Source organism: Labrus mixtus, chromosome 15 (assembly GCF_963584025.1).
Source record: "Labrus mixtus chromosome 15, fLabMix1.1, whole genome shotgun sequence".
Taxonomy (NCBI): Eukaryota; Metazoa; Chordata; class Actinopteri; order Labriformes; family Labridae; genus Labrus; species Labrus mixtus.
In genome coordinates, this window is record NC_083626.1 from 1,974,217 (window position 1) to 2,002,018 (window position 27,802).

The window sequence follows — 27,802 nt, forward strand, 5'->3', positions numbered from 1 at the left end:
AGCAATTTGGGGTTAAGTGTCTTGCCCAAGTACACATCGGACATGTGGCTGCAGGAACTGGGGATCGAACCCCTCGACCTTCCAGTTGAGAGATGACGACTCTACCAACTGAGCCACAGCCGCTTGAGATGGGTGTTAATTGTTTGTGTTCGGCCCATTCTTCATCTCAAAATACTATGTTACTGATGGGCAGTAATGAAATGTGTCATGAAGACTTATACTTCCTTATTTCCCAAATCCTCAAGATAAGATGAAAGAATATAAAAAAATCTAAGCAAAGGAAACAAAGGCTTATTCCTTATACTAACACAAATGATCTCTGGTCTGCGCTTGTTTCTCATTACTGTCTGTGTTTGGAGACATACACAAAGAGATGTACAGTGTAACTGGTTCTTAAAGGAAAGAGGACTTGAGTACACAATCATCCATTCAGGCTATTCTCTTGTTGGTTTTGTGCTGAAACTATAATGCAACATTTTGAGGTTTTCTTTCCTGTAAAATTTCTTCTCCAGCTGCACATTAATTACAGATCCACAGACAAACTAATTTTACAGCAAATTTCTAAAAAAAAAACAAACATGTAACTAAGTCTTCATGTGCACCCAGCTGAAAAAGCTCAGCCATGTTCAACCCATTTCCAAAACCATTTTGTTGCAGTTTTGCTTGAATTTGACACAAGCAACACAGACAATGAAGGGAACTCATATAATAATAATAATACATTTTATTTAAAGGCGCCTTTCAAAACTCTCAAGGTCACCTTACAAAGCAGAGATAAAAACAACAAAGTAACAACACAACGATAAAATGAACGTTAAAAACTTAAAAAAAAAACCTTTACAATACTATGAGGATACACTCATTTATCTGACAGCTTTTCTAAAGCCTCCTCCTTGACTTTTCATTCCTTTGATCATTAAGAAGTCTGATGCAGGTGACTGATTCCTATGTTTGATCCATGTGTTTTGGCAGGTGATCACTGTCCATGGTGCTGAAGAGGTATAGATATTCTGAAAGCCATTTAAGGTGTTAGACTTTGGCTTCAGAGTGATCTTGCCTAAAGAACCATGCAGGGTGAAATGATAGTTTTCTACCACAAAAAGAGGCTAAAGATGAAAAAACATCAGGTGCATACTTGCATTTTATTTTGTTTAGACACCAAAAAGACACAACAAAATAGCTGTGAGATGTGTTTATGAAAAGGAGAGCAGAAAGACAGATATGTCTTCATTAAAATGACTGTAGTCATGAGCTAGTTATCTGTTCTTTGGTTATATGCAGCAAGGGCAACAGAGTGCTCATGAATGTTTTAACATGCATTCACATACTGGCTGAGGTACAGCTGCACAGTCTAATGCTGGCTTGTACAAACGCTTTGCATGAGTGTTACCTCTAAGAACAGAGATAATTGTTTTTATTTTCATTCTTATGGTAAACGTTGGTTGTATTGTTGTGATGTGTAGTTTCCAAAGTTGTTTCTGCATTTTGGCACTGTTAAGTCTGTAAACTTTTTTTTTAAAAAAGCATCTTCCAGTAGAGCTCCCAGCAGGGCAGATGAACTGGTTTGCATTAGAGTGTACAGGTTTACCCAACAAAGTATACAGGGAGGGAATATTCCTAATTAGTCTAGAGTGTCTGCACTTTTATGATGCTGAGATATTTTATGTTTTGATTGAGTATCCTGATATCTTCAGCTATAAACAATGAAATACACAACAAGTTACAAGTATAAATGATCTTTGTTTGCCTTGACGGGTCTAGGGAAATCAGAAGGGTGACTTCATAGACAGAAATTGGTCATTTAAACATGTAAATAAATTGAAAAATAGTTAAATGCTTTAGCTTAATATAAAGCTATGTTTTTGCAGAGCGTTGTTTGTTACTATTTTATTCTGTAATAGCACTGATGTGACGTTGTCACTCCCCTCTGGGGAAGCAAAACGAAGACCTATCAACATTTGCCTAGAAGCTTCCCACGCCTAAAACAACGCTGTTTTCAAAAAGCATCTGCCACCAGTGACCAGAATACAAACTTTTTTTTTTCCTCAAGCACGAAGTCCATTTGACGTCACTGATTTTATCCCCGAGTCTGCAGCATCATCTCTATTGCCCACGTGATAAATGAGACGCTACCACAAGAGATTTCTAGAGGGTTATATTCTATTCTCTTAATGAAACACCACTAATCAAAAATCCTTCATAATGCATAAATGTTACACTTTAATATAAATCCAAGCCTCTGTCTTAAAATGAAACTTGATCTCCCTGCAGGTTATTTGTTTCTTTTGATCAAACTCCATTGGTGGCTTTTGAAATAAGCAATCGGTAAAAGAACGAAGTATATATCATTGCTCAACATGTTTATGGTTTTATATATATAAAAAGCATTAGATTAAGCCAGGGTTGTGGAGTTTTCATGCAAACATTATAAATGTTTTTAAGTCTTAGACAGTTTTCAGCATTGTCACTGTTCCCCTTTGTGAATGAAATCCATAACAGTGCAAAGCATCGAGTCAGGCGTCGTTTTCTGAGTCAGAAAAACCTTTTTGCGTAATTGTACACTGCATAAATCAGAGGCGAGATGGCTCAGACAGGATTTGAATATCGTAACCAAGCCAAAAGCCAAGCTATACGACAGAGAACACATCTGGTGGTGCTATTTGTTTTGCTCTTTAAAGTTGACAAAGGTAAACTTATAGCGTCGCATGGGCGTCTCCACCAATAGCTGCTCTGACAGACTCCACGGTCATGCTCTTCAAAGAACTCCTCAAAAAGCAAGACTCTAACTCTCAATGGTTGTTTATGAGACGATAAGTGGGTTATATAATAGAAAAAAATGCTCTGAACTTTAAACTCAAATTCTTTTTATTTCTTAATATTTTTCTAACCGATATTATAGTGGGGATTGGAGCTGCCCTGGCTGCACGAGCGCAATTGGACAGCCGATGACAGGAGGCTTGTTGGCGGCGTTTTCGAATATTGGATTTCTGATTGAGGGGGATCCATTGTGCTGCCATATCAGGGGCACGAGAACAGCACGAGCCGGCCGAACAAAGGCAGCAGATGGCTTTCCTGCTCCTCGATGAATTATGTTGAAGTTACAGAGACACAGGGACCATTAAGAGTTCTCCGGGGGGGAATTAAAAGGTGGGGGGTGGTTTATTTAATCATGAAAATACTTTTAAGTCTAAATATTGTTTATTTCAGCAATGTCCATAAGAAAGAAACAGAGGCTATTTCCAACGTAGTCTACACCTTATAAGGTAGTATTTTTATGTTCCAAAATATCACACATTTTATTATTTTAATTTCTAATAACGATGGAAGAGAATAAGAATAAAGGGTTTTGCCCAAACATAATCGTGACTCAAGTTGTAGGCCAATTCATTGTTGCTATTTATAAGTCAATCATGGATATGCCTTTCTGTCTGAACTTTTTTTGGAACATTCTCCCTTGAAAAGGGTATATTTAAAATCATTTTGAATGGTACATTGGACTTTTAACAACACTCATATAACATAACAATGCATCTAATTGTCCTTCGATTGGTTTAATTGTCCTTATCAGAGAGACAGCGCTTGTGTTTACCTGGAAAAGTATAGGGAGTGAAAAAAACGATTTCCTTACAGAATTTTAAATCATTGTACTTTAATATGTTTAAGCCTATATACATATATAATACTATATAATATTTATTTTACTTTTTTCTTGCTGTGGCATAGTCCTGCACAGTCCTGCACAGGAGAGCAGAACCAGTCAATTGGGGGCGTGGCCTAAACGAGGTGTCCGCCCACAATGAGAACGCGTCTCTGTCATTGAGCACTACACCTCGTGTTGGAAAAGGGCGCTTAATACAACTGCAGTCATCAACCAGCAACCACTTAAGAGTACTGCAGCATGGGCTTTAAAGACGGGCACAGTGGCCACAAAGTCGGATCCTGGTATGTAAATGTTTTTCCTTAAAAAAACTGTTATTTTAATACCTGCTTCAGAAAGTGCCTCATAGCTGTAGTTTATAATCTAATCGTTAAACGTGATTCCTGCAATCAGAGCTACTTATCTAAACCTAGACCAATGTTCTGTTTTTATATAATAATGTTAAACACTTTATACGTGAGATATGTCAGCATGCTATGTCTTTGCTTAAGAATATTCATATTTATTAAACAACTTTGTAATGACATTGCAATATCTGTTGTAACTGTAACACGTGACCTGTCAGTGTTTTGATTATTTCAGATTTAATGATAGGCCTACCTAGAAGTAACCTAGTGTAAATCTATAATCTAATTTATTGTAATGGGCACAGCTCTAATGTCTCCTCCATATGATGTAGCCTTAAGTTATTTGGTGAAGGTTAAAAAATACCCTTATTGTAAATGACATTTTAAGAAAAAACATGGAGAAACATCACTCCGACATACTTACCATGAATAAATAACATCAGAGTGTTGAATCGTTTAGCCTTGTCACTGCTTCAACTCTGTAGTTATAACGCTGTCATGTCAGATTAGTTGTCCTGTGTCTGTCTGTCGCTAATGAGCCTGAGTGTGAGAAAGTCTGACCGCAGAAATTCTCACTGCAGATCACGCGTGATTGTGTCGCTGTGGGAGAGTCAACACTCCAGCATGGTGAGTTCACGGGGACAGAAGACATCGAACTGAAGTCTTAAAAGATGTAAGCAAGGAAGGAATAAGATGAAGCTGAGAATAAGATATGTATCTCCTCATTTATTATAATGTTGTATTGTAATGGCAATAATTTTTTAACAATGCCCATTTTTAGGTCCAGATGTTGATGTGGGCTCCTTACTTCAGTAAAGAAACATGTGCAAACATTATTGATGATATTGTAAGTACAGTATATACAGTATACGGCCTTTAGTGGCCTCTTACATAAAAAATATGACTGTTTATTGATGTTGTGATTTTAAAGGTTTGGGTTTTTTTTTAATGGAGGAAGGGTCTAAATCAGGTCAGAATTCAGCTACTGTAAATAATATCATTGTAAATCAAATTTAATAGAAATCAGTTACAGGAGGTTATATGCCTTCAGTAAAGGCAGTGCATTTAATTATATAGGCCTAGTTTGATATATTAAAAAAATATATTTTGCATCATAGGCTGCTGGATACCTATAGACACATTTCAACACTTTGTAATAGGTTTATGTAACAGAAAAATACTAATATGTTCAAACAAGTGCAAAATTATGAACGACCATACATCCAAATCCAAAATGAAACAACTCTCTCACACATAGACAAAGGGCATTTTATTCTTAAGCATTAGGGGATTAAGCATGAGAGACCACGGGGATGTAAGTTCATAGTTAAAGGCCTGATAAATTCTTCACTTAGTTCATGAATGGGTCCCGGGTTATATGGAATCTGTTAATAGATCCATTGAGGGTGCATCTGAATTGCAGCTTGATATTCTGCATCATATCTTTTATCCATTGTGTGATGGAGGGGTTACATCCTTCCATTTGAATAGAATTGAACTGACTAGCTATTAGAAAGGAAAACACAGAGACCTTCTCAAAGTAAGGAAAACATTGTAAGGCTAGGGCTGAGAATACACTAAAGGTACCATAACCACCTGAAAGCTACAATGTTCCTGTAATGTAAAGACCCTTCATGAGGATTCAAATTTGATATATATAAAAAACATCTTTATCATTTCAAATGTTTAAATAGGAAACGATCACATTCAGGATAGTAACATACAACATAAAATAACATAAAATAACATACAGTACATTTATGGATATCTATCAATTCTCATGTCTCCTTTAGTGGGCGATTCACGTGATGTTTTCATTTCATATTTTAATTCTACAGATAAATGAGAGATTTTACCAATTCAAAAGTCTACATGCAGGAGGACAAAGAAAGAAAGAAAGAAAGAAAGAAAGAGAGAAAGAAAGAAAGAAAGAAAGAAAGAAAGAAAGAAAATAAATGAATGAATAAAACTCTTAAATCGGAGGATGGGGACGGATAAATAAAGTCACTTGCTCTCTTTGTGTGTTCTGGTCTTCTTTCAGCTGCCTAATAAAATTAATTTTGTCTGGGCTCTTTTTAAATTGTTGTTTGATTTTTTCTTATTATTTTGATATAAAACGTGTGTATGTATTTCAGTCTTTATATGATAACATATAGGCTACTACACATTGTAGCTGATTAATCACGGTTAATAATAAAGTTGTATTTTAGATCAGAAAGGTAAAATAAGCTGGTTTAGGTGTGTCTATAGTCACTATAGAGGCATCCTCTTTGCACGCGCCCTGGCCAGCGAAGCGAAAGTAATTAGTTAATGGCACGCGCCAACCAGTTGGACCGTTGCAGATGTACAAGCTGTTCTGGTCTGATCCTATAAGTATAGGTCTATGCTTTAAATTTGTCATAACCTGGTTTTAAATGTGTTTCTTTCTAAAATGGAATGTCTGACTTGGTAAAATTAGATTTTAAAAAAGGGAATGCGTATTATGTATTTTTAAATTATTATAATTAAAGCCCACTAGAAAATAAAACGGAACATTTGCAAACCCATACAATTTTCAAGTGATCCTTACCAACACCCATGCAGCTCACTGAGCTATTTAAAGCTTCTGGTTTAGCCATTAAATGATAAATGGATCATCTGTGTCCAATATTGGACATGGACCAGAGTGAACAGTATTAATACTTAAATGCTTTAAATGCTTTTATTGTTCAAATTTGTCAAGCCATTTTTTTTCATAACATGTCTCTGGATTCGACTGGTTTTATGTGTTTCTGGGCTTTCTAACGATGCAAACAGACTGTGTGTTTGGCTATAAACAGCTTGAACTTGAGCAGAAATTGTCCCTGTTTGAATGTTCCCGCGCATCAGCAGATGTGACCGCACAATAGAAGGGGCCGATGCCTGAATAATTGAGTCTAATTTGAATAACTGTCGCACGCCTGACGCGTGCAAGAAATATCCCAGCTTTCCCAGGCTCTGTAGGAAAACCGTTGGCAGCCCCTTTCCACTTGGGTGGGGATTTAGCTTCTAATTGCTTGAAGTTGTGGGAACGTCTTTAAAGAAGCCTGGGAAAATACTCTACATCACCTACACATGATTAAATCCTGTGTTGGAAATTTAATTGAAGAGCCGCAGGGCTGCAGCTGCAACAAAGACATGTTCTTTATATGTCTGCACCACACTCACCAAACATCGTTAACTAATAAATAAATGAATGAATAAAATACTTACAAAATGAAGATGGGTCTCCACTCCACAATTCCCATTTAAATACAAAAACGTGCAATCAAAATGCCACCTGTTGTGTCTTTAAGGTCTAATGTTATATGAACAAGCTCACAATATGAATTACCTCAAAAATAATATAGGCCTATTGATTGTTGACTCAGTTGAATGCTGCAGGGAGTTTGTCCGTTCGCACAATATTACAATTTCCTATATAAATAATTATCAAACTTAATATATCTGGGATTCGGAATAATTATTATAATTTATATATTTCTTTTTGGCCTACCTGCTGGTAGACCCATGATAATTGTCGTGTAAGTTACATTATGGGCCTATGTGTTCACGTCAAGCTATAATAACAATGATGAGGTAGGCTACCCCCCTAAGTTGTCTGGGGAGTTATTATTGTCCATTTCCTTTGGGGAATTAGGCCATTAGTCAGGCCGCTCATGGGAATTCCCCCCTCTCCTTGGCGCGTGCAGTGTCTATGACAGTTGGACCAGTGCAACAGATGGTCCGGAGAGGCACGCGCCGAGCACGAGACATGCCCATATCACGATCCATCCACCTAAGCCCCCAACCCCACCTCCTCCAACATCCCACTCGTCGAAACAACCCCCCCATCTGACAGAGGCCACTGAAGGGGAAAGTCCGTCAACTTAATCTGACAGTGAAGAATCAGAGAGCGCAGCTGTAAATGTTCTTATTATGAAGTTAGCTTAAAGTAATATATTACACAATGTCAAACATATATTTAGTTATAAACAAGACATTACTCGATATGGCTTCAATATAAGTTGCCCTACAGTTCCAATGAATCAGCCTTCTAATCAGTTAAATTGCTTTGTAACAAGGTATTGCCTTAACCTTTTTTTAAACCACAAAATATTCGTTTTACGATATGTTTCATGTTCTAAAGTGCTGGAGTCAGCTGTCGTGATTTAGATAAATCAACGTGCTGCCAATTGATGACTTGACACCTTTGCAGGTGGAGCTTCCTTGATGAATGTGGAGCTTTCCTGCCACCGTTTGGTGATTTCAAGTATTACAGTTAATCCCAATGGCAACTTCATCAAAACATCTGCTCTTCTTGTGTGTGTGTGTGTGTGTGTGTGTGTGTGGTGATTTACACAGCATGAATTTTAAATGTAGACCTGATAATGGAAATACAATCTGCAGTCAAACGTCAAATAATGAGACTTGCAGGCTTTTGTTGATACCTACCTAATCACTGATGTGTATGCTTGCACTTTCATGTTATTTAAACCTCTATTGGTGTGTGGACATCGTTTATAATTACATATCAACAACACAGTGCATTCCTTTGTTACCACCTTCATTCAGAATTTTACTCAAGTAAAAAAAAACTTTGAAAAGAAGAAGTCATCATTAGGTCCATTAAATGTGTCCCATTCAGCGTAGTATCATTTAGAGTCTTTATCACAATATTTTCATGGATATAAGTGTAAACACTAGCTTAATTTTGATGTTGCTTTTTGAGGTGGAACTATTTTAAAGAGCCTATCATGTTTTGAGTCTACAGCACATCATCACATACTGGGCCCTCTACTTTTACAATGTGTCTTATGTACTACTACTACTACTACCATTAACAACTGGTTAGAACGATAACTTCTGTCTCAGGAGTGGTATGGAAGTGTAAAGTGATATTACTTCAAAAAGAATACTCAATTGTGGAAATTAAGTAACTGCAGGATAGGCTACTGAAGAATGCATTTAAAGTAATTACCCATGAGTAATTTGTTCTCTCTCACTCTCTTGGCGGGATTTAAGAAATTTGCTCTCTTCTATTGCAAACACAATTTCACAATTTCACCTTATCTTTTACAAAAAAGTAAACTCAAGATCACTTCAAGGTCCTGTGAGGAAATACCAGGTTGTGTTGGTTCGGGCAACCCCAGCAGTCCATCTTATCACTGTACTGATTTTTGTTCTTTACATTAGGTGAATAGTGTTTTTAGAAAAAAATCTATTTTCTTTTTGACAATCAAATAAATCCCAACTCTATATTATTGCTGGGGAAAACGTAACATGCTGCTTCTGTGACCTACGATTTAATAACGTATCTGAAACCTACACCCTAGCAATGGGTCCAAATATTTAAACTCATTACAAACAAATAATACAATCTTGTCAGTTAGCCTATGTTAGGTCTCGTTTGCTCCTACATATAAATGCATCAGCATTAAATTCCGTGCGTTTATAACCAGCTACAGGAGCTCTAGGATAAAAGCATACTACCTACTGCATCATGGCGCTGTGGAAACATTTAAGAATTGACCATGAAGTTGAATTATCATTACAATGACATATGCAGACAGTAGTATGGCTTCCAAAAGGCCACCAGATGGACCTCTTCTGTGTGCAAAGTGTGGGTGTCCGTTGATGTTGGTTTCACTGCAGTTATGTAAAATTAATGGCGCTCAGGCTGCATGCAAAACCAGACTGGGCGTGTGTTCAAAAAGTCCATATCTGAATTACAATTGGGCTATCATGACCGACAATCATCAAGCACGTTTCATTACTTTCTCTTCAGAAGAGTTTTAAGTAACCACTTCGTACTGTCCCTTTAACTTCTGAGCCGATTTCCAGAGAGAAACAACCTGTAGCCTAAGCTCAGCGATCCTCCCCCTGCTGGATTATTTAACAGGCGCTGAGTCCCATGTCGCCATCTGCTATAGGTAGAAAACACTGCGCATTATTCTCCCAGGCACATGATACGCGTTAGCAAACGAGATAAACACAGAATTAAAACAAAATAAGTTTTCTAGGCCACAAAATCAATCCCAAACTTGTGCAACAGGTGCTGAGCATCCTGTGGGCGCCAGAGAGAGAAGAAACTGATAGGTTTACTGGGACAGATCGTCGAAAGATAAGACTGCAGCAGGTTAGTTATCGATCACAGATATGATAATGGGCTAATTATACGACTTATGAGACGTATGATAATGGAGTATTAGTTCAACCTGTAAAAGGGTGTCATATAGGCATAGTAAAATGAATGTGTTTGGAAACGGGTGGTGCTTTTGACCATTCGGCTGTGTTGGGAAGATGTGGAGCGATAACTGAGCTGTCCGATAACATTACCCGGGTGACTGAGATGATTTACAATGCTGAGCTTGTCCGCTCGGTGAAGTGATCGGGCTCTACTCAGTCAACCGAAGGCAGGGCTGGTCCAATCTGCAGCAGTGATGGTGGTGGAGGGGGACAGGACGCTGCTCGCGGCGAGGCAAGGGGACGTGCAAACTCTCAGAGTGCAACTAACGGCGAACGCGCTAACCATCGACATTAAAGACGTGCTGGGGGCTTCCCCGGTCCACCACGCAGCCCGGGCTGGGAAACTTGCATGTTTGCGTTTCCTGGTGGAAGAGGCAGGACTGCCGGGAAACTGCCTGGCGAACAACGGGGCAAGCCCGGCGCATGACGCAGCCGCCACCGGCAACCTGGCTTGCCTGCAGTGGCTGCTGACCCAGGGCGGATGTCGGCCAGAGGTGAGTTACCTGGGCTATTGTTAGCTTCGTTTAAGTGATGCAGACAGCAGCAGCCTAATTCTCTGCTTCCTCTGACCTGGATGTCATCGCTCTTCCTTGTAGCATGCTTCAGTAGGCTTTGTTTTTTAATTATTTATTTTTTGCATTAAAGTGACAACTTCACATGTCTCAAATAACCTATTCTACACGGTTTAAAGAGTGTTAAAGAGGGCAGTTCAAATCAATATAGCCTGGTCCCCAGAGTTCCAAAACTGTGAAAGCAGAATCACCCTGTCTTGTTCTGAAAAGTGAAAAGTAAATGGTTTGGTGTTACAACAGAGGTAACTTAATCTGGCTGCTACATGTCAAAATAAAAGCTCCTTTGAGCATTTTTTTTTGTTGGTGTCTGTGGACAGAGCAGTAGTCTCCTCACCTTGCTGCACTGAAATAAAGGAATAGTCTTCTCTCTGATCATCTCACATAGTTCTGTGGGATGCCAGAAAGAGGCATCCTAATTTTTGAAACTGTTTCATAACCAGTTTAAAACTCAAATCAATAACAGATTTAGCATCGAGTCATTGAGATGTCAGAACATGGGGTATCTAGATATCGCTCAAAAACACAATGTCCCCCTACCTCGCACTCAGAGCCTGAATGCTTTATTTGTCACCGCAAAATGTTGGCCCTGTGGCAATGAAGTATGCAAAACTGGATTTGCAAATGTAATTTTCTTTATACACCCCATAAAGTTATTCATGAAGGACACAGAAATAGTGACATACACAGGGACAAACTAAGTGACAAACACAGGGACAAACTAAGTGACAAACACAGGGACAAACTAAGTGACTTTGCGCTTGAATATTGTTATTATGAGAGAAGATATTTGCCAAAATGCATGTGGACATCACGTTATGGAACTGAAAGGAATTTTTTCCCATTTCAGTGTTTCTGATATGCAACCTGGATTTTAAAGGAGTCTTAGAGTGAAAACTGCATTAGATCCAGGGTGTTCTCTTAAGAATAAACAAAGTATACATGCATGCACAGTATTGAAAAAGCACTGTAGCTGATCTGTGATTCTAGTGTTTTTCTATGATATTCAGTTTTCTATACAGTACATGCTTAAACTAGTAAGAAAGATGGTACACTACAAAGACAACAAATAATCCTGGTTGTGTTTGCCGTCTTTGAAGGTCTCTTTTTAAATGTTATTTAAAGAGATGACAGACACAGCTCACAGAACTTGAGCTCAGAAACCCATGCAGACATGTGGACACCTTTCACAATCAGGCCCAAGTGGGCCACTTCACATTGATTCCCAAGACCTTCTCGTTTCAAGGCCACAGCGCTTGTTGTTTAGCAGCCATGTTAAGGTTTCATGACTTCACCTTCCCAGAAATGATTCAGACTAACAAAACACAAACAGATGAAGGCTGCTTAATCTGAGTTAATAAGGCACTCGATCTAACCTCGGTAATCTGTGATTCTAAATCTGAAACGTAGTATTAAAAGCTCTGTCATCTACTGTCACCATGTCGCCTTACAGACTGCAGGAGACAAACAAAGGGTATCTGAATGTTGATATCAATTATCCTGATCGCTGGTTCATGCTTGCTTCAACTTTTTTTACAAGATGTTTTAAAAACTGTGGTAGCCAATGAGTAACCACTTAATTCATGACATGCATTTGTCTTTAATTTCAAGAAGCTTTCAGATTCACTTTATTTTCTCAAAGGATTATGTGTCTGTGCAACAGTGGGTTTAATACTGGTCAGAAACAAAGTGATTAGAAGCTCATGGAATACCTGTTCCTCCAATGATCAATGTGGACAGCGTCAGGAACAAAGTATGCATTTAAACTTGAGTTAAGTAAGGACTGTTTCAAAATGACTGACTCAAGCTTTTTTGAGTTTAAAGGAAATCCCAGCCTATGAGTTTTTAGCACATATTATTTTATCAAGTGCACTCAGAAACCAGTGAGCTCAGAGAACAGGATGTTCAGTGTTGAATTCCCTTCTCCTTAATTTCAACAAGGACACTAAAATAAAGTAGCAAATGTCAACAGGAAATCTCACTGATCTGTGATGTTGTTTCTAGAGCCTGACCGATTAATCAGCCAGACGATAATATCAACCGATATGAGCATGTCCAGTGACTATCGTATCGGCTAATTTTATCACAGATATGTGCCAATATTACCGGATTTATTCACCAGTCTAATAGCATTACATTTGAGTATCATTGTATTACACCGGCAGTTCTCTTTCTGGCTGTCAAAATGGAGTGTACTATATGGATAACAGCAAGCTTTATCACTCTCCAGAGTGAAAAGCGGTGATGCACGTACATGTGCTGTTACTTTCCAGTTGAGTGACCATCTTGTCTTCATTATACTGTATAACTTCTCCACAAGTGTTTGATGAATACATTTGGGGGAGGGGACGCAGTAAGGGTATCTATCTATATCTATCAATCTCTAGAGATTGAACATAAATTGAAGAATGGTACATATATAGTGGTATCAGATTTTTTGTCTCCCCAAAATCGATATACGTATCAGCCCCAAAAAACCCATATCGGTAGGGCAAGTTTCAATGCTTGTTTCAAAGTTTTATATTCAAATTACACATAATGAACATGGAACTTTTTCTGTTGGTAATTCAAGTTTAGAACCCCATATGTTGGGGTTATATTATAAATATCATATTTTATTTTGTTTTAAATCTTTTTTTCTTTGGCTGTCCACAGCATAGGGACAGTTCTGGCGCCAACATTCTCCACCTGGCGTCTCGCTTCAGTCACCATGAGATCACTGATTGGCTGCTGAGGAGTGGCGAGGTGGAACCTGGGCTCTCCACCGATACAGGCGCCCTACCTATTCACTACGCTGCTGCCAAGGGAGACCTGCCCTCTCTACGACTATTACTGGGGCACAGTCCAAAGTAAGAGCCAAATGGTTTCGTCTTTACAGCGGTTTGTAAGCTTCCTTTCAACATGTGGAAGATCTTAACTTACTGTGAGTTTAATAGGTTGTAGCTTTCTCCCTAGTGTTGTCTTGTAGCGACAAACTTGTGATCGAATCTGCAGTACGGTTAACGTCATTGTACCTTTCTTTACAGCAAGCTTGTCATTATAGATTTTGTGACTAAAATGTTTGGTCTTTAGTAATACAAAGTAAAATATTATCATCCCTTCATGAGTGGACATTAATTTAATCAATCACTGCTAAAATCTGTCGCAGTGAGTCCTGTTTGTTGTTTTCCTCCTATTCAAAGATATTAAAATCAGAATCAGAATCGGGTTTTATTGCCTAGTACATTTACACATACAAAGAATTTGTCTTGGTGTATTGGTGCAGAAACAGTTAACAAAGGAAAATAAAGCAAAAATAGCAAGAATAGTGCAATTTTTGGCGTTTTTTATTTGTTAAGACAGCTGAAGAGAGACAGGAAATGCTGGGAGGAGAGAGTGGGGGATGACATGCAGCAAAGGTCAGTTTCGAACCCACAGCCGCTGCCATGAGAACTATGACCTCTCTACATGGGGCGCTCCTCATAACCATCAGCGCCCCATGAAAGTGTTGATTATTGGTATTTATATTACATAAAAGGCTGCTTTCATTTTTCCCCCCACAACTCTCATCTTGCTTTTCTTGCTCTTTCTTTGACCTTGTCCCTTTCAGCCTCACCATGAAGACTGGTAAAAAAAAAGATCTTTGTAGAGCCTTTTAACCTGAATATTTTTATTTTTGATTTAGTGTGCTCTTGTCTCTTCTACTGTTTGTAAGTGAGAGTGGTGGCTGTAGATCGTCAGTTCAGATTCAGATTTCAGACTGTTGCCACTTTAGCACTCTGACATTGATAAATGATCAGCAGATTCCGAAGGTTAGCAAGTTAATGCTTACTTGTAGATGCTTGACAAACAAAGAAGAAGAGATATAGAGACACTTTTTATCTGTGTTATTTTGATGGTACTGCAGGTTTATTTATAGTATCAACAGGCAGTGTTGGGGAACAACCTGAACTTTGCTTTTTTGATACCTGTGCAGCAATCTTAATACTTTGTGCTCAAATCTCATTAAGAACAGATCCTGTTACTGGTTTCACAATCCCAAAACACTGTACACTACCCAACAATGACCATGTGCTGCTTATGTAATACATCTACAAGTATTTCCATATTGTTGCCAGAAGTCTGTAGTGCAGCATGAGAGCTATTTCATCAGGCATATAAGTTTGTGTAATCGAGTGTAAATTTAGATGTACTGTTGATGATAGAAGTAGGTTCAAAGTATGGCTGCAAAGGCTGCAATTCACAATCATTCTTATTTATTAATACAACAATTATGTTCCACATTAATAGATTTATTGTTTGCCTTTGAAAACACTAGAAGACAGGGATAAATGGCCATCACTTTATCACTGGAACACATAAAAAACAAAATCAATTTTTTTGTCTGCCAAGCAGTGTGAAACCCCTAAATATACAATTTAAGATAATAAAAGATCAAGAAACAGATAAAAACTTGTATTTTAGAACCTGAACCATCATATGTTTGGCATTTATGCTTCAAAATGGCTTCCTCTGATCATCAAAGTATAGTTGATAAATCAATTGATTACTGCTCTTTGAATCCATACATGTGTTTGTGTGTGGGCTTGTGATTGCCCCCTGGTGAATTTCATCCGTAATCAGTGCAGAGTCAGACCCACCAGTGCCCTGCAGAGATAACACTCCTCCTTAAGGACCACTAGATTGCAATGGGCACTTGTGATGCGTTTGAATGACTGGATTGTCCTTTCTCTGAGAAGGAACAAATGAGCACCAATCCAACACAAGATACCCTTTATTAGTAACCAGGGTCTTTGCAGGTTATGTCTGCTTAATAGGAAGGCAGGGTTAGGGTCACCATGCCCCCACATAAGTCAGCTACCGAGGTTTTTCTAAAGCGAACATCAGAGGGGTTAATTATGACTGCATAGAGTGATGATGACACAGCATTCAAGTGTAGATTTGCCAGGATAATAACCCCAGTCATCAGTTTTCCCTGACTTTGACTCAAAGGGGTGCACTATGTAGATTTGGTAGGTGAAACAATTCTTTGCTATATTTTCTGGACTAAATACACAAACTTTATTCAAATAAAAAAACGGCTTTACTGTTGCGAGCCCACCACCATAACTTTTTGCGTAGCATTTTATCTTCAAACAAATTACCCTGTGAGGACAGAGTTATGAACGTATAACACATTTCTCTACCAAAACTCCATAGTGCACCTTTAATGTGGGGAATTAAAATAATCATTTTTCAGAGTTGAGATTGTTTTGATATGCAAGGCAAATCAAACAGGCTTTTTATCTGTTAACTAGCCTTGGATTTGTTACTACAACAGTCATACTTACATTATGTTAACTGCACAAGAGAGAGCCCCAATAACAGAAGAAAACACTGTGAGAGAATTTGTTGGCTCCATGTCATGTTCATTCTTGTAATAGCCTTTTTTGTAATTGATTAATATGGCTAGATGACTTACTTGCGACACATTAAGGAAATTAACATGTAGGCTCCAGTCAGCTTCTCACCTCAGTAAGTATGGTAATGTATTCTGCCTCTGACAGTTGTAAACAATAAATGCTATTTAAACTATAAGTAACTCTTTTGATGTCAGTAATATTAATGTGAGTTCAGTAAATGAACAGATCCTACTGGGTTGAGTTAGTAGGCAAGACTAATTGGTTAGAAGGTTAGACTCGAGGCATTTTGGTATGTTTTTCAGTGTAGCTTTCTTGGTGACAACGCATTGGGTAATAAAGGAATAAAAAAGGGAAATACTGAGATAATCTGATCAATGCTCTCTGTGCTGGTGTCCATGTCAACTATCAATATGCTCACTTACTGCTGATATAGACGTAGAAATGTAATGAATTTACGACTTAGTTTAACAGCCTTGTCTGTTGAATTTCTTTGACTTTATTGACCTTAGCAGGGCGAGCGGCTTGTCCACACACTAATCTTGTGCTCCCCACCTCCAATATTGTCCGATTGCACCCCAGACAGGTGCATGGCTGCTGAAAGTTTAATGAGCCTCAGGGACATGGTAGCTCCCTGATAGCTGGGCCCCATTCACTATTCCCCACCACCACTGTTGCTGTTTACAACCATCACCACGGTGACGCACAGAAGCGGCAACCAGCGATAAGATAATGAGGAAAACAAATCCGTTTGAATGGACGGGCTGCTTTCTAGTCACCAGCCTCGAGCATTGTTAAGAATGGAACTAAGCAAACGAGAGATAGCATTTTGGTTTATTACAAGCTGCACATTTGTATCAGTGATTGTTTCTAGTTTGTTCTACTTGAAAAACCCAAGATCAACATATAACCCCCTCTGTTACATCATCTCTTTAGTAACTGACAGCCAATCGGCAGAACAACATAACTGAGAGTGTGGCTGACTCCAGGTAATTAGTACACAAGCAAGCCTTTTCCAGTATTTTCTGTTTGTGGCTTTAAACTAAACCAGTGGTATTTTTGGGGGGGAATAAACACAAGATACTTCTGCCCTGAGTATCTAGCGTATCATCATGCGATTCCCAGGGTATGCACATTATGATAAATGTAGTTTAACAGTACTTCCAGTATCAACCGAGATGATGCACTTGTACGATTTAACATTCCCCTCATGGAGGTGCATTTTTATGACTTCAGAAAACAAATGTGTGCTTTTAAATCACACGTTCATAGCTCAAAGGTCCTTATGTTGATGACAAAAATCCAAATCTTATCCCACAGTTTTTAACTGTCTGCAAAATCACTTAGTATTTTTTATTGTAACAGTTTATGGTTAAAGGCCTATTAAAAATAAATTGTTGGTTATATATTTACAAGATACATCTGCATAGCTCGCTCGTTCACCGAGCCATCCTAGTGAACCAAAACCAACAGGCTCATGTGCTGTCTCTCTGCTGATAGCCTCTGTACACAAAGAGGGAATGAGAGAGATCAAGAGAGGGAGAGAGAGAGAGAGAGAGAAAGAGAGGTTACAGACAGGTTATGCAATCACTTAGTACAGATTAAGATTTTTGGCCAAACCATAATTCCTGCACTTGAGAAGGAAAGAACTCTCTATTAGAGTATTCTAGAAGCCATGTGAACTTAAGTTTGAAAAGCAAGAAGGGCTGCTCAAAAACTATTTTACCTATTTGTATACATTTCTTCCTTCTATTGTAAGCATTATTAACACACAATCAACACTGTATGACTAAGATGGTTCATACTGTCCAGTTTTAAATGTAACTCTTCTGAGTATTTCCCCAGGACTTCCCAGCCCTCTCAGCTTCTCCTTTTCTGAACGTCATGTGTGTTCTCATGCTTAGATTGACGATAGCATGAGCCTCTCAAGTCAGCCTAAGGTTTATGTATAGAGCATGTATTTATAGCTCAGTCAGAGTTTTAAATAGTTTATTTTAGCATTGAGTTGATGTGTTGTTAAGTTAGCTGTTAGTCACCGTTAAGTATGGACATGTAGAGGAAGAGGGTAAATATGTGAGTATAGGGCTGTGTTTTTTCACACAGCCAATAGCCTAGCTGCACTTATTTCCTCAGCACTAATCTTCTTGGTGCAAGTTGGATCAAAAACCCTTTATGTTCTTTTTACGACAAGGGCTTTAAGCTGAGAAAATGTGGTGTGACGTCAGATGTGTTCTACTCATGTAGGAGCACAATGAATGTCCCTATCAGCAGGTTTGTTGTCTTTGTTATAACTTGTTGTCCTCTTGTAGTCTTCAGGTTCTGCTGTGAACAACTGAAACTTAAGTAACACTGTTAAATAAAGTGTGTATATTTCCCCACAACATTCTTCATTATTTAGAGAGGGAAGCCATTTAGAAGCCACAGGAACACGACTTTATCAGGCAAGAAGACCATTAGTCTGACATCAATTACTTTGCTTGTAATGAAGATAACCTCAGTCTTTGTTACCATGTACAGTGGGGGAGGGGATAGTGTACCACAAATTACTGAGGCAAATCACTAATTGGAGCTGAAATGTCTCAAATGTCTGAGTTATTTTCTCCTTCAAGTAGCATACAGATTGATAGCATAGCACATATTGTGCTTATTGCTAGCTCTGTGGTCACACAAGGCTTTTTTTTCTTTGGAATCTCAAAAAGCACATATTTAGAAGAGTGTTGGAGCCTTCGCATTTCAGAGTCGTGACAAATGCAGTCTGTGCGTTGTTCAGATTGTACCTGTCTTCCACCAGATGAACTCAACTTTGTCACTCTCACATAGTTTTGGGGTTAGGATTAATGACAAGTGTAAACTTCGTTCCTCCACAGACCCCGGTGAGCAGGTGAACTTAAGCCCACTTTGGTTACAAGCGTGAATAATTAAACTGTCAGTCTGCCTACATCCTGATGACAGAACCACACATTACTTATTACATATCTTATTTTGAAATATTTAAGATGTGCGTGTTTTACTTGTACCATAGTGATTTAGACTTCCATTGATTATTCAAACATTTTCCTGAAAGACAAGCCTGTGTGTCAAACATGGGTGTATGTCTGAGTACATTTGTAATATTTATAGTTTATACCTATAGCATACATTTTACATTGTATTTGTAGTTAGTACACTATAATTGCAGCCAAAGTCATTTTTAAGAATATGAATCAATTTTCTGGCTCAGGCTGGGACAAGCCTGATCATAAGTAGATACAGCCTTGTGTGATAAGATTTCATCCAGAACATGTTGTTGTCAACTTGTTGTTTTAATGCGGATATTGAGTCACCAGAGCAAGCCACGTTCTATTGAGGGAAAGTTTAGCTGGGTCATGTTTGAGTCTACATGATCTGCATGTCCACTTAAGCCCTGCCTCTCATTTGCCTCACCTTCCCTGCTCTTCTCCACCTACCAAGTGTGGCTCAGGCACTTGCAGCCATTCGTTAAGCACAAAGCAAGTCAGGCAAAGCCAACGGAGTGATAATCTTCTTAGAAGACTCATTGCTCATTTGTCAGTGTCCAAATAAAGCACAACCTGATGGGATTTAGTGGGGAAGCAGTTGTTCACTCTCTGACCTCCCTCCCTGTTGGAGAGGATCTGGGGATGGAGGGGTACAGGCATTGGATGAGCCTCTGTATGGGAGGCGGGGTTAAAGGGCCTTTGGAAATATAAGGCAGCGGGATTTGGCTCAGCTTCACTGCTGTCTGCTCTCAAAATAGATGTAAGTTGTCCATGACAAAGATATGATTTGCTGTAACAATTTATTGCCTTTAGACTGAAGCAAAAAATCCAACCAATGAAAAAAATAGTCATACAATAATTTAATGTTGGTGTGTCCAGATCACACCATTTATGAATTGGGCAATTTCATTGATATTTAATTAAATTCATGTTTAGAATTAACCTAGGCAAAAAGTAGATAAGCCATCATGAACGTGGTGACTTCTTGAGCACTGTAATATAAAGTCACAGAATATACTCCTTGCTAGTTTGACCCCATTTTGCCCTCAAAACTAACTTTTTCATCAATAGCACAGGAAGTTTCTGACTTAGGTCCATATTGACATGAATGCATCATGCAGTTAATTCAGATTGTTTTCTGCATATTACACCACATCCCAAAGGTGCTCAATTGGATTTAGAGGCCATTAAAGATCAGACAAGACATGTTCAAGAATCAAAGATTTAAGATGGTATAAGCTTTGTGATATAGTGCTTCATCCTGCAGGATATAGCTATTAAAAGCCGGTTGACTTACAGGGATAGACATGGTCAGCAAGAGTACTCAGAAATTGAGATTCATTAGGCAAGATGACGTCTTCCCATTCTTCTGTTGTCCAATTTAAGTCAGCATATCTAAATGTAAGCTTATGTCTTTGTTCTAAATTGACTCCACACCAGTTATGCAGTCTGCTGTATACCATCTGCTCTAAAGATCCTTTTGTTGTGTTTTTATAGACAGGATTTTTTATTCTCAACTTTACATATGAAACCACTTCTCATCTGACCTTTACAATCAACAAGGCGTTTGCACAGAGAACAACCTCCTCTTAAGTAGTTTCTCTGATCCGGACCATTCTCTCTAAACCCTAGAGACGATTGTGAATGTCAATCCCATTAGTTCATCAGTCTCTGAGATATCACCGCCCATCTGGCACCAACAATTATACCACATTCAAAGTCAATGAAAAGAAAGTTTTTGTGTTAAAGATTTCTAACTAAAATGTGATGTGTTTATGTTAAAAGGCCATCTTTCAGTTCAACTTTCCAGCAGATGTCGGACAACTGGATGCCTTATCTTGGCTGTGCTACTGTCCTTAATCTATGTAATCATTCATTCCTTATATTTTAATTGCCTTGGCATTTTGCCAACAGAAGATGAGCAAGAAACTGGCATAGTGATATGGTTCCACAGAGCAAATACTGACATAGCACGCAGAATTTCCTTTTGCTATCTTGTAACACCTTTAAATTACCCTTTGGAGGTTTTAATAAAGGAGTGTTTGTGATTTTTTACAGAGCCTGGATTAAAGTAAGTTTTAGTGTCAAATGTGGATACTGAATAACCTGAACCTAGACTACTTTCATCAGACTGACTAATGGCAAGGATTATGTTAAGGATCTGTGCTTTCACTGTTGGGGTAAATGTGGCTCGATAAAAAAGTGCAATAACGTCTTCAGCTGAAATGCAGTAGTACTTGAATTTTTGAAACCATCTTTTGTGTCAAGCAGTTTTGGATCTCAAAGTGCAATTTTTACCAGCAACAAAATCTGAAATGATAAATTAAGTTTGACAAGTTTGTGAATTGAAGACACAATGACTTTGTTTTCTGTGACGGGCTCTGTGTAATGGTTTTTCTTTCTGTGAATGGTTCATGTTCAGTTCTTCTATAAAAAAAAAAAAGGCAGCATGTTGTGACATTAATTGCAGTTAACCTCATCCTTTTACTTCTGTCATGTGTCGATTCAGTGAATTCACAATAGTTCAACCAATCTTGGCACGATTTTTTGCAACTTTGCATGTTGTGTGTTGTTCTAACAAGCTCCGGTGTGACTGTTTCTCTTCCAACACCTAATGTCTTTTTGGGATTATTTATCCATATTGAAAACTGTTAGCCTTCCACCTAGCCACATCCAGGTGCCTTGTTTTGAACTTACTGAGCAATCAGAGGCTTTATTCCAAACTTTTACCAACCAAAGGCTCTGTTTTAGATGTAAGCTAGAGCTGATCTCAAAAAGTGTTTGCACATTCGTCTTTGTGCATCAGGATAGCATTGAAATGAGCATGCACCAGTCTGGAGTCACTGGTTAGTATAAGGTCATCAATAAACTCATTTCACTTTCAAGTGGCAACATGCAACCTCCTTAAAGACATTCCTCAACACATGGCACTTGTTGTTTGTACATAAGACCTGTATGGTGTGGCACCTCACCAGATGAGCTACTGTTGTCCACCTCTTTACTTACCTTACTTTTTAATGTATTCCCAGTGTTGTAAACGCCCAAACCAAGAATGGTGCCACACCACTTTACCTGGCCTGCCAGGAGGGACATCTGGAGGTCATCCAATACCTGGTCAAGGATTGTGGGGCAGATCCGAGCATCAGAGCCAATGATGGGATGACCCCCCTGCATGCTGCTGCCCAGATGGGCCACAACACAGTCATTGTCTGGCTGGTATGTATGCAACAGATAGTGCCCAGTTATACCTACATCCACTTCCAAATCCTTATATAGTTGTCACTTGCTATATTTGAATTATGTTTTCAAAAACTCAATTAGATAACTAACTGTAACAATGAAGTTACAGCTTTCAATGATCTATCGTATATAAGTTTAAATTTAACCGAGTAATACCCTGACTTCTAATCTGCATCTACAACATGTTTTATATCTGGAATGACATCAGAGAAAATTGCTGCACCATGATTTAATTCCTTGATGTGAAAAATGACATCGGCTTGAAAACAGGTTTTTGGCACATCAAGGGAGAGTATTCTAGAATTTTTCCCCAATAGCAGTTTAAAATCTTTGTCCTTATGTTATATGTTACTAGTGTTGTCTTCTTCTCTATTTTAGATTAGTTTCACAGATATCAGCCTGACAGACAGGGATGGTGATGGGGCCATGGCCATGCACTTTGCAGCCAGTCGTGGACATGCAAAGGTGCTAAGCTGGCTTCTGCTGCACGGAGGAGAGATCGTCACTGACAACTGGGGAGGGACCCCTCTTCATGACGCTGCGGAGAACGGAGAACTGGAGGTTTGTGTTTGTATCTTTATTTTTTTTACCGTGTCATGAACAATGGGAAATGAACAATGAAATAGGATAAAGTTAAATGAATATCTTGCTGTAGGCATTGTGCTGATATAAACAATCAAATAAGCAGCATTCAAATGAGCAGAGAAGGAGCATGACGAGATAACACGATTCATAATACATAATTAAAGATTTATTATTGGATAGGGCAGTGGGTAGAGTAGGACACCAGGATGAGAGAGTTTGGAATGACATGCAGGAAAGGAGCCACATGTTGGACTTGCTGCTTGGAGAACTAAAGCCTACATGGGGCGCAACCTAACCGCTTCATCATCTGCGCCCCTTTTTGAATTATTTTAGAATAAATAACAATATGAACCAGGAGAGTTTTTTATAGAGTGTCATGGAAAAATTGCAATATGAAGTCTTCCTTAAAAAAAAGTTTGGTGCTGTCAGATTGGTTAACTTTTTATCAGACAGTGGGGTGACATTGCGAAACGTTGAGGTTGTGTGCGTCATTCTGTGGTCATGATAGCTTTTAAATCAATGGGATCAGTGTGGATCGGAGGTAAATATCCCATTCATTTTATCCATAGCGGATTTGATCATTAGCCATAGTGTCACAGTTAGACTTACCATGAGCTACCTGTGTTTGAAACAAATATGCTCCCGTAGGAGACACAAGTTCATATGATATTTACCTCGCTCTATGAAAAAACATGGTTAATTCACGATATCAGGGAAAATAACTACACTACCCACGATCGTAGAGTGTCCCAGCAACATCTCTGATTGGTGGAGCTCGCTGTTACCATGGCAATGTTTCCCGCCCCTCAGCGCAGAATGCGACACTGCTCTCTTTTAAATCCCCATATTCGTAAGCAGGGCATGCAGATGTTAATTCTTGGTGTTAGCTTGTCTAAACATATTTCACACTTAACCACCTGTTTTGAATGAATGAACAGTCCCTTGGTGAGTTTTACCACCACTCTAACCCGCTGCTTTGACTATCTTTATGTTGTATCTGGTCATTTCTGTTTTAGCACAGGCTTAATTATCAAACAGAGATCACTGAAATTAAAATGCAATAACTCCCTCAAAGTAATTTGCCCCAATCCGTGTTTTTCAGAGTGTTAGCCTAAGGTTTCTCCTGTAATAAGATGGTTAAGTGTGGAAAATGGCGGCACAAAGCTTGCTCAATCTGAGAACAACAAGCTTAGTCTGGCTTCCACCTGGTACTTGATGGAGAGTTTTCAAATCAAATGCTTTAAATTGTTGTTGTTTCTTGTAATCACTAAGAGCAATATACTTTTTTCCCTTCATTTCACCAGTCTGAAACCATTGAAGTAATCTTTATCTGCCCTAAGCTTAACATTCTGCTTTTGAACTGATATTCAATAAGCCTTAGAATAATGATTTATTAAGCAAGACAACATCAACAAGTCGACAAATGAGATGAAAAAAAGGAAATTGGCAGAGTATTACTTTCAACATATTTTCTTGGTTTCTGCAAAGAAAAAAAGTTGTTTTTCAACTTTAGTATTAAAGAGTTAAATATCCCTTTCTGAAGCATATTCATATCTGACTTCTCCACTTTCTGTGTCCTTGTTCTCGCTCACCAGTGCTGTCAGATTCTTGTGGTCAATGGTGTGGATCTGGGCATCAGGGATCAGGACGGTTTCACGGCAGCAGACCTGGCTGAATACAACGGCCACACCCAGTGTGCCAAGTATCTGCGCACTGTGGAAAACATGGTAAGAGACGTACTGTGACTAATGTGTCCTTCAATCAAGGTGCAAAAGTGTAAGTGAAATGATCTACAATACATCAGGCATACGATCAAGTTTGGGGACACATGTACAACATTTAACATTTTCATCATTAATAAGTCTAACAGGAGCTTCATTCCTATTTGACCATTTCACAAATCCGCCTTAAATGGAAAAGACGTCGTGCCCATTTAAACAAGCTGTTTGCCTGATTAAGTTCTAGTACCAAAATGTCATCAAGAAATGTTTGTGCGGGAGTTTACATTTAAGTTTTTGATGGTCACATCACACTCCTATGCATCTGTAAAAAGGACTTATGTATTGTAAGTCAACAGTTAGACTTTTAATGTTCTAATTACAATAAGCGATCATAATCTCCATTTAGTGTGACTCCTTCTGCCAAAATGCATTCTTAAACAACCCAAGACTGTGGATATTACAGCAAGAAAAAAACAAACAAACAGCTGACTTTGGCCCAACATACTCCTTGATTGACATCAGTCGCTTATAACCAGAGCTGTTAACACTCTGTCACACAGAGGCCTTCATTGCTTCAACCCGGTGAATCCCCAGTAGGCCATGGGAATAATAACACCTCGACACTGTACTCTCTTTGGTGTTTGGGAACATATTTCCCCCATCTTGCACTCCTCCCACGAGGGACATCCCGCCGAGTGAGAGCTATGCTGTGGGAAAAGCAGACAGCCCCAGAGACCTTTTAGATCAGCTGTGAGATGTTTCATTAGTGTGCCATAATTAAACCTCTAATGGTGTTCTCCCCATGTAAGTCATCAGGGACTGAGAGGTGTTGGGATTTCACTATTGGCAAATGAACAAGTGGATTATTTAAGTATAATTAATTGATATGTCTTGTGTAATTAAATGGTGTCCTTTGATATCTAAATGTAATTAACCATATGTTTTGAAACCATATATTTCAAGTCTGAGCAGTTAATTAAGAATGAATTAGTTGATTTGGTTTTATTCATTTTCTTTCATGACTTTAGATTTCACATCTAAATATCAGACAGTTCAACAAAATGTAGATTTGTCATACAGTATACGTCTTATTGATTTACTGCCTCTTCTAACAGAGTGTGGAGCACCGTGTTTTGTCTCGGGACCCATCGACGGACCTTGAATACAAGCAGCCAGACTCGGGCCTCTCGTCCCCTAACACCACCATGCCCCCTGCCAGCCAGGGGGCACACTTTGACATCAGCTCACCGTCCAGCTCCCTCTCAAACTATGACTCAGCCAACTCCAGCCAGTCCAGCACTGGAGAGAAAAGGAGCAGCTTAACGGCGTCACGAGGCCCGCCAGCCAAGCTGAACACGGTTGCGCACACAGGTCTGCGATGCTTGCACTAAAATAAATGTAACGTTTTAAACTTCAGGGATGGATTTGGTTTGTTTTGGTGAACCAACAAGGTGTTAAAATATTTTTCAGTTATTTTTAATTTCAATGAATTGAACAGGATTTTATGTTTTAAAATTATAATGAAAAAGTTTCATGATCTCAACAGTTGAACATATTTTGTATTATTAAATGAGCCATAACTTATTTTTATATGTCAAGTGAAATATCTCAGTAGTGCAATTCAGTTACTTCCTGCAGCAGCTTGTTTTTCTCTCTCTCCTGACATTGCTGCATGGTATACTGGTACTGCACCCTAGTGGTCTTTGTGTACACAATTATGGAAAGGTGGCTTGTGAAGCTTAGATTACAGTGTGTCATTCATGTTTAAAATATGTGTTAAGTACAACCAAAAAAAAAAGATTTTTTAAAAGTTTAATTGCTTTTTTTGTTAATTTGAATCAGCAGTGGTTTTTATTTGGGTTCCTGTGAGGAACTGAGTTTTCATCATGCGTGTCTGAATGGACTGTATCTTTGTCACAGGTGCATCAGAATCTGCCATTTCGGACATGCAGGCTTATATGGACATGCTAAACCCAGATATTGGCTCTGACATTCCTAAGAAGAACGAGATACCAGCCAGTGCTTCCAAACCTCCGCCACCACCTAAATATCCACCCCCACCTCCCCCACAGTCTCCCCCAGTGCCCCCTCCACCCCCCTGCTACCCAGCACCGCAGCCCCCAAAGGAGCCATCGTCAGCGGAGTTTTTGAAGGTGAAGAGCAACTTGCGGCATGTTGAGAGCAACACTGACAAGAAAGAGGTAAGCAAAGACACGGTATATTATAGACAAGCACATGGCAGTTTGTTATATAAAGTAGGTTAGGTGATGTTCACTATGCCAAATTAAATTCTCATAACTTTTAATATCACATAAAATGAAAACGTCCTGTTTGCTAAGCCTGTGACACAATGAATGATATGGAACAATTCTAAAGAGGCAGAAGTAAATTGGAGATTTTCTGCTTTTTTTCCCCTTGTGTCTAATCAGTTGGGCTATTTCTCTTGAGTAACAATGAGCCTTGTCTGGATTCCCACAATGATGTTATTGTGTTAGCATGGCTAACGATTCTCATTACTGTGGCAGGTCTTCTGGGTTGGTGCACACAAAGGTTGTTGTGATGGGTTTGATCTTAATTCCAGTAATTAATCTGGCTTCAGATCACTCAAAAGTATTTTTACAGAACTGACTAGAAGCAGTAATTAAAACTGGCATCAACATATGTTTCAATGCTGCTTCTTCTGGTGGTTCAGTACTGCGGTGGAGTACATTTAAACTGGTAGTGAAATTAATATTCCTATTTTATTATTACAGACTTCCTTGCAGAACATTTACATTTATGCAAATAACTGAACTCACTTTCATGTCTTGAAGACACCATGATTGTGTAACTTATTATTTTTATGTGATCAATCTTTCAAACATTTATTTATTGAGTTTTGATTAATACATTGTTCTTATACTATGGAGAGTTTTAGGCACTTTTTTTGGATAGAGATACAAAAAATGTCCGATGTGTTCTCTTTAAACCAGTTAACATGGCTCGTCATGGTACAGTCATGTTAGACCTGAAGCTGAAAAGCATCACAGTTTGTGTTTAGGGCTTACATGTAAATGTAAGTG

At 38.7% G+C, this 27,802-nt stretch overlaps 1 protein-coding gene and 1 long non-coding RNA gene across 3 annotated transcripts in view; both read left to right on the forward strand.

Moving 5' to 3' along the window:
• The first annotated feature begins 2,814 nt into the window (after positions 1–2,814).
• Positions 2,815–4,895, forward strand: LOC132989707 (uncharacterized). Its single transcript, XR_009675936.1, has 3 exons — positions 2,815–3,147; positions 3,724–3,942; positions 4,587–4,895. It is a non-coding gene; the product is annotated as an uncharacterized LOC132989707 (long non-coding RNA).
• A 4,987-nt stretch (positions 4,896–9,882) lies between these two features.
• espn (espin) overlaps positions 9,883–27,802 on the forward strand; it is a 42,871-nt gene continuing 24,951 nt past the window's right edge. Inside the window, exons 1-7 of one of the 2 annotated variants that reach the window (XM_061058603.1) lie at positions 9,883–10,745; positions 13,476–13,669; positions 22,224–22,410; positions 22,813–22,995; positions 24,615–24,746; positions 25,856–26,111; positions 26,661–26,941. In XM_061058603.1, the coding sequence (XP_060914586.1) occupies positions 10,446–10,745; positions 13,476–13,669; positions 22,224–22,410; positions 22,813–22,995; positions 24,615–24,746; positions 25,856–26,111; positions 26,661–26,941 (1,533 nt within the window). In that variant the 5' untranslated portion in view covers positions 9,883–10,445. The remainder of the gene's footprint in view (positions 10,746–13,475; positions 13,670–22,223; positions 22,411–22,812; positions 22,996–24,614; positions 24,747–25,855; positions 26,112–26,660; positions 26,942–27,802) is intronic. The other variant, XM_061058604.1, reaches the window with a different exon arrangement.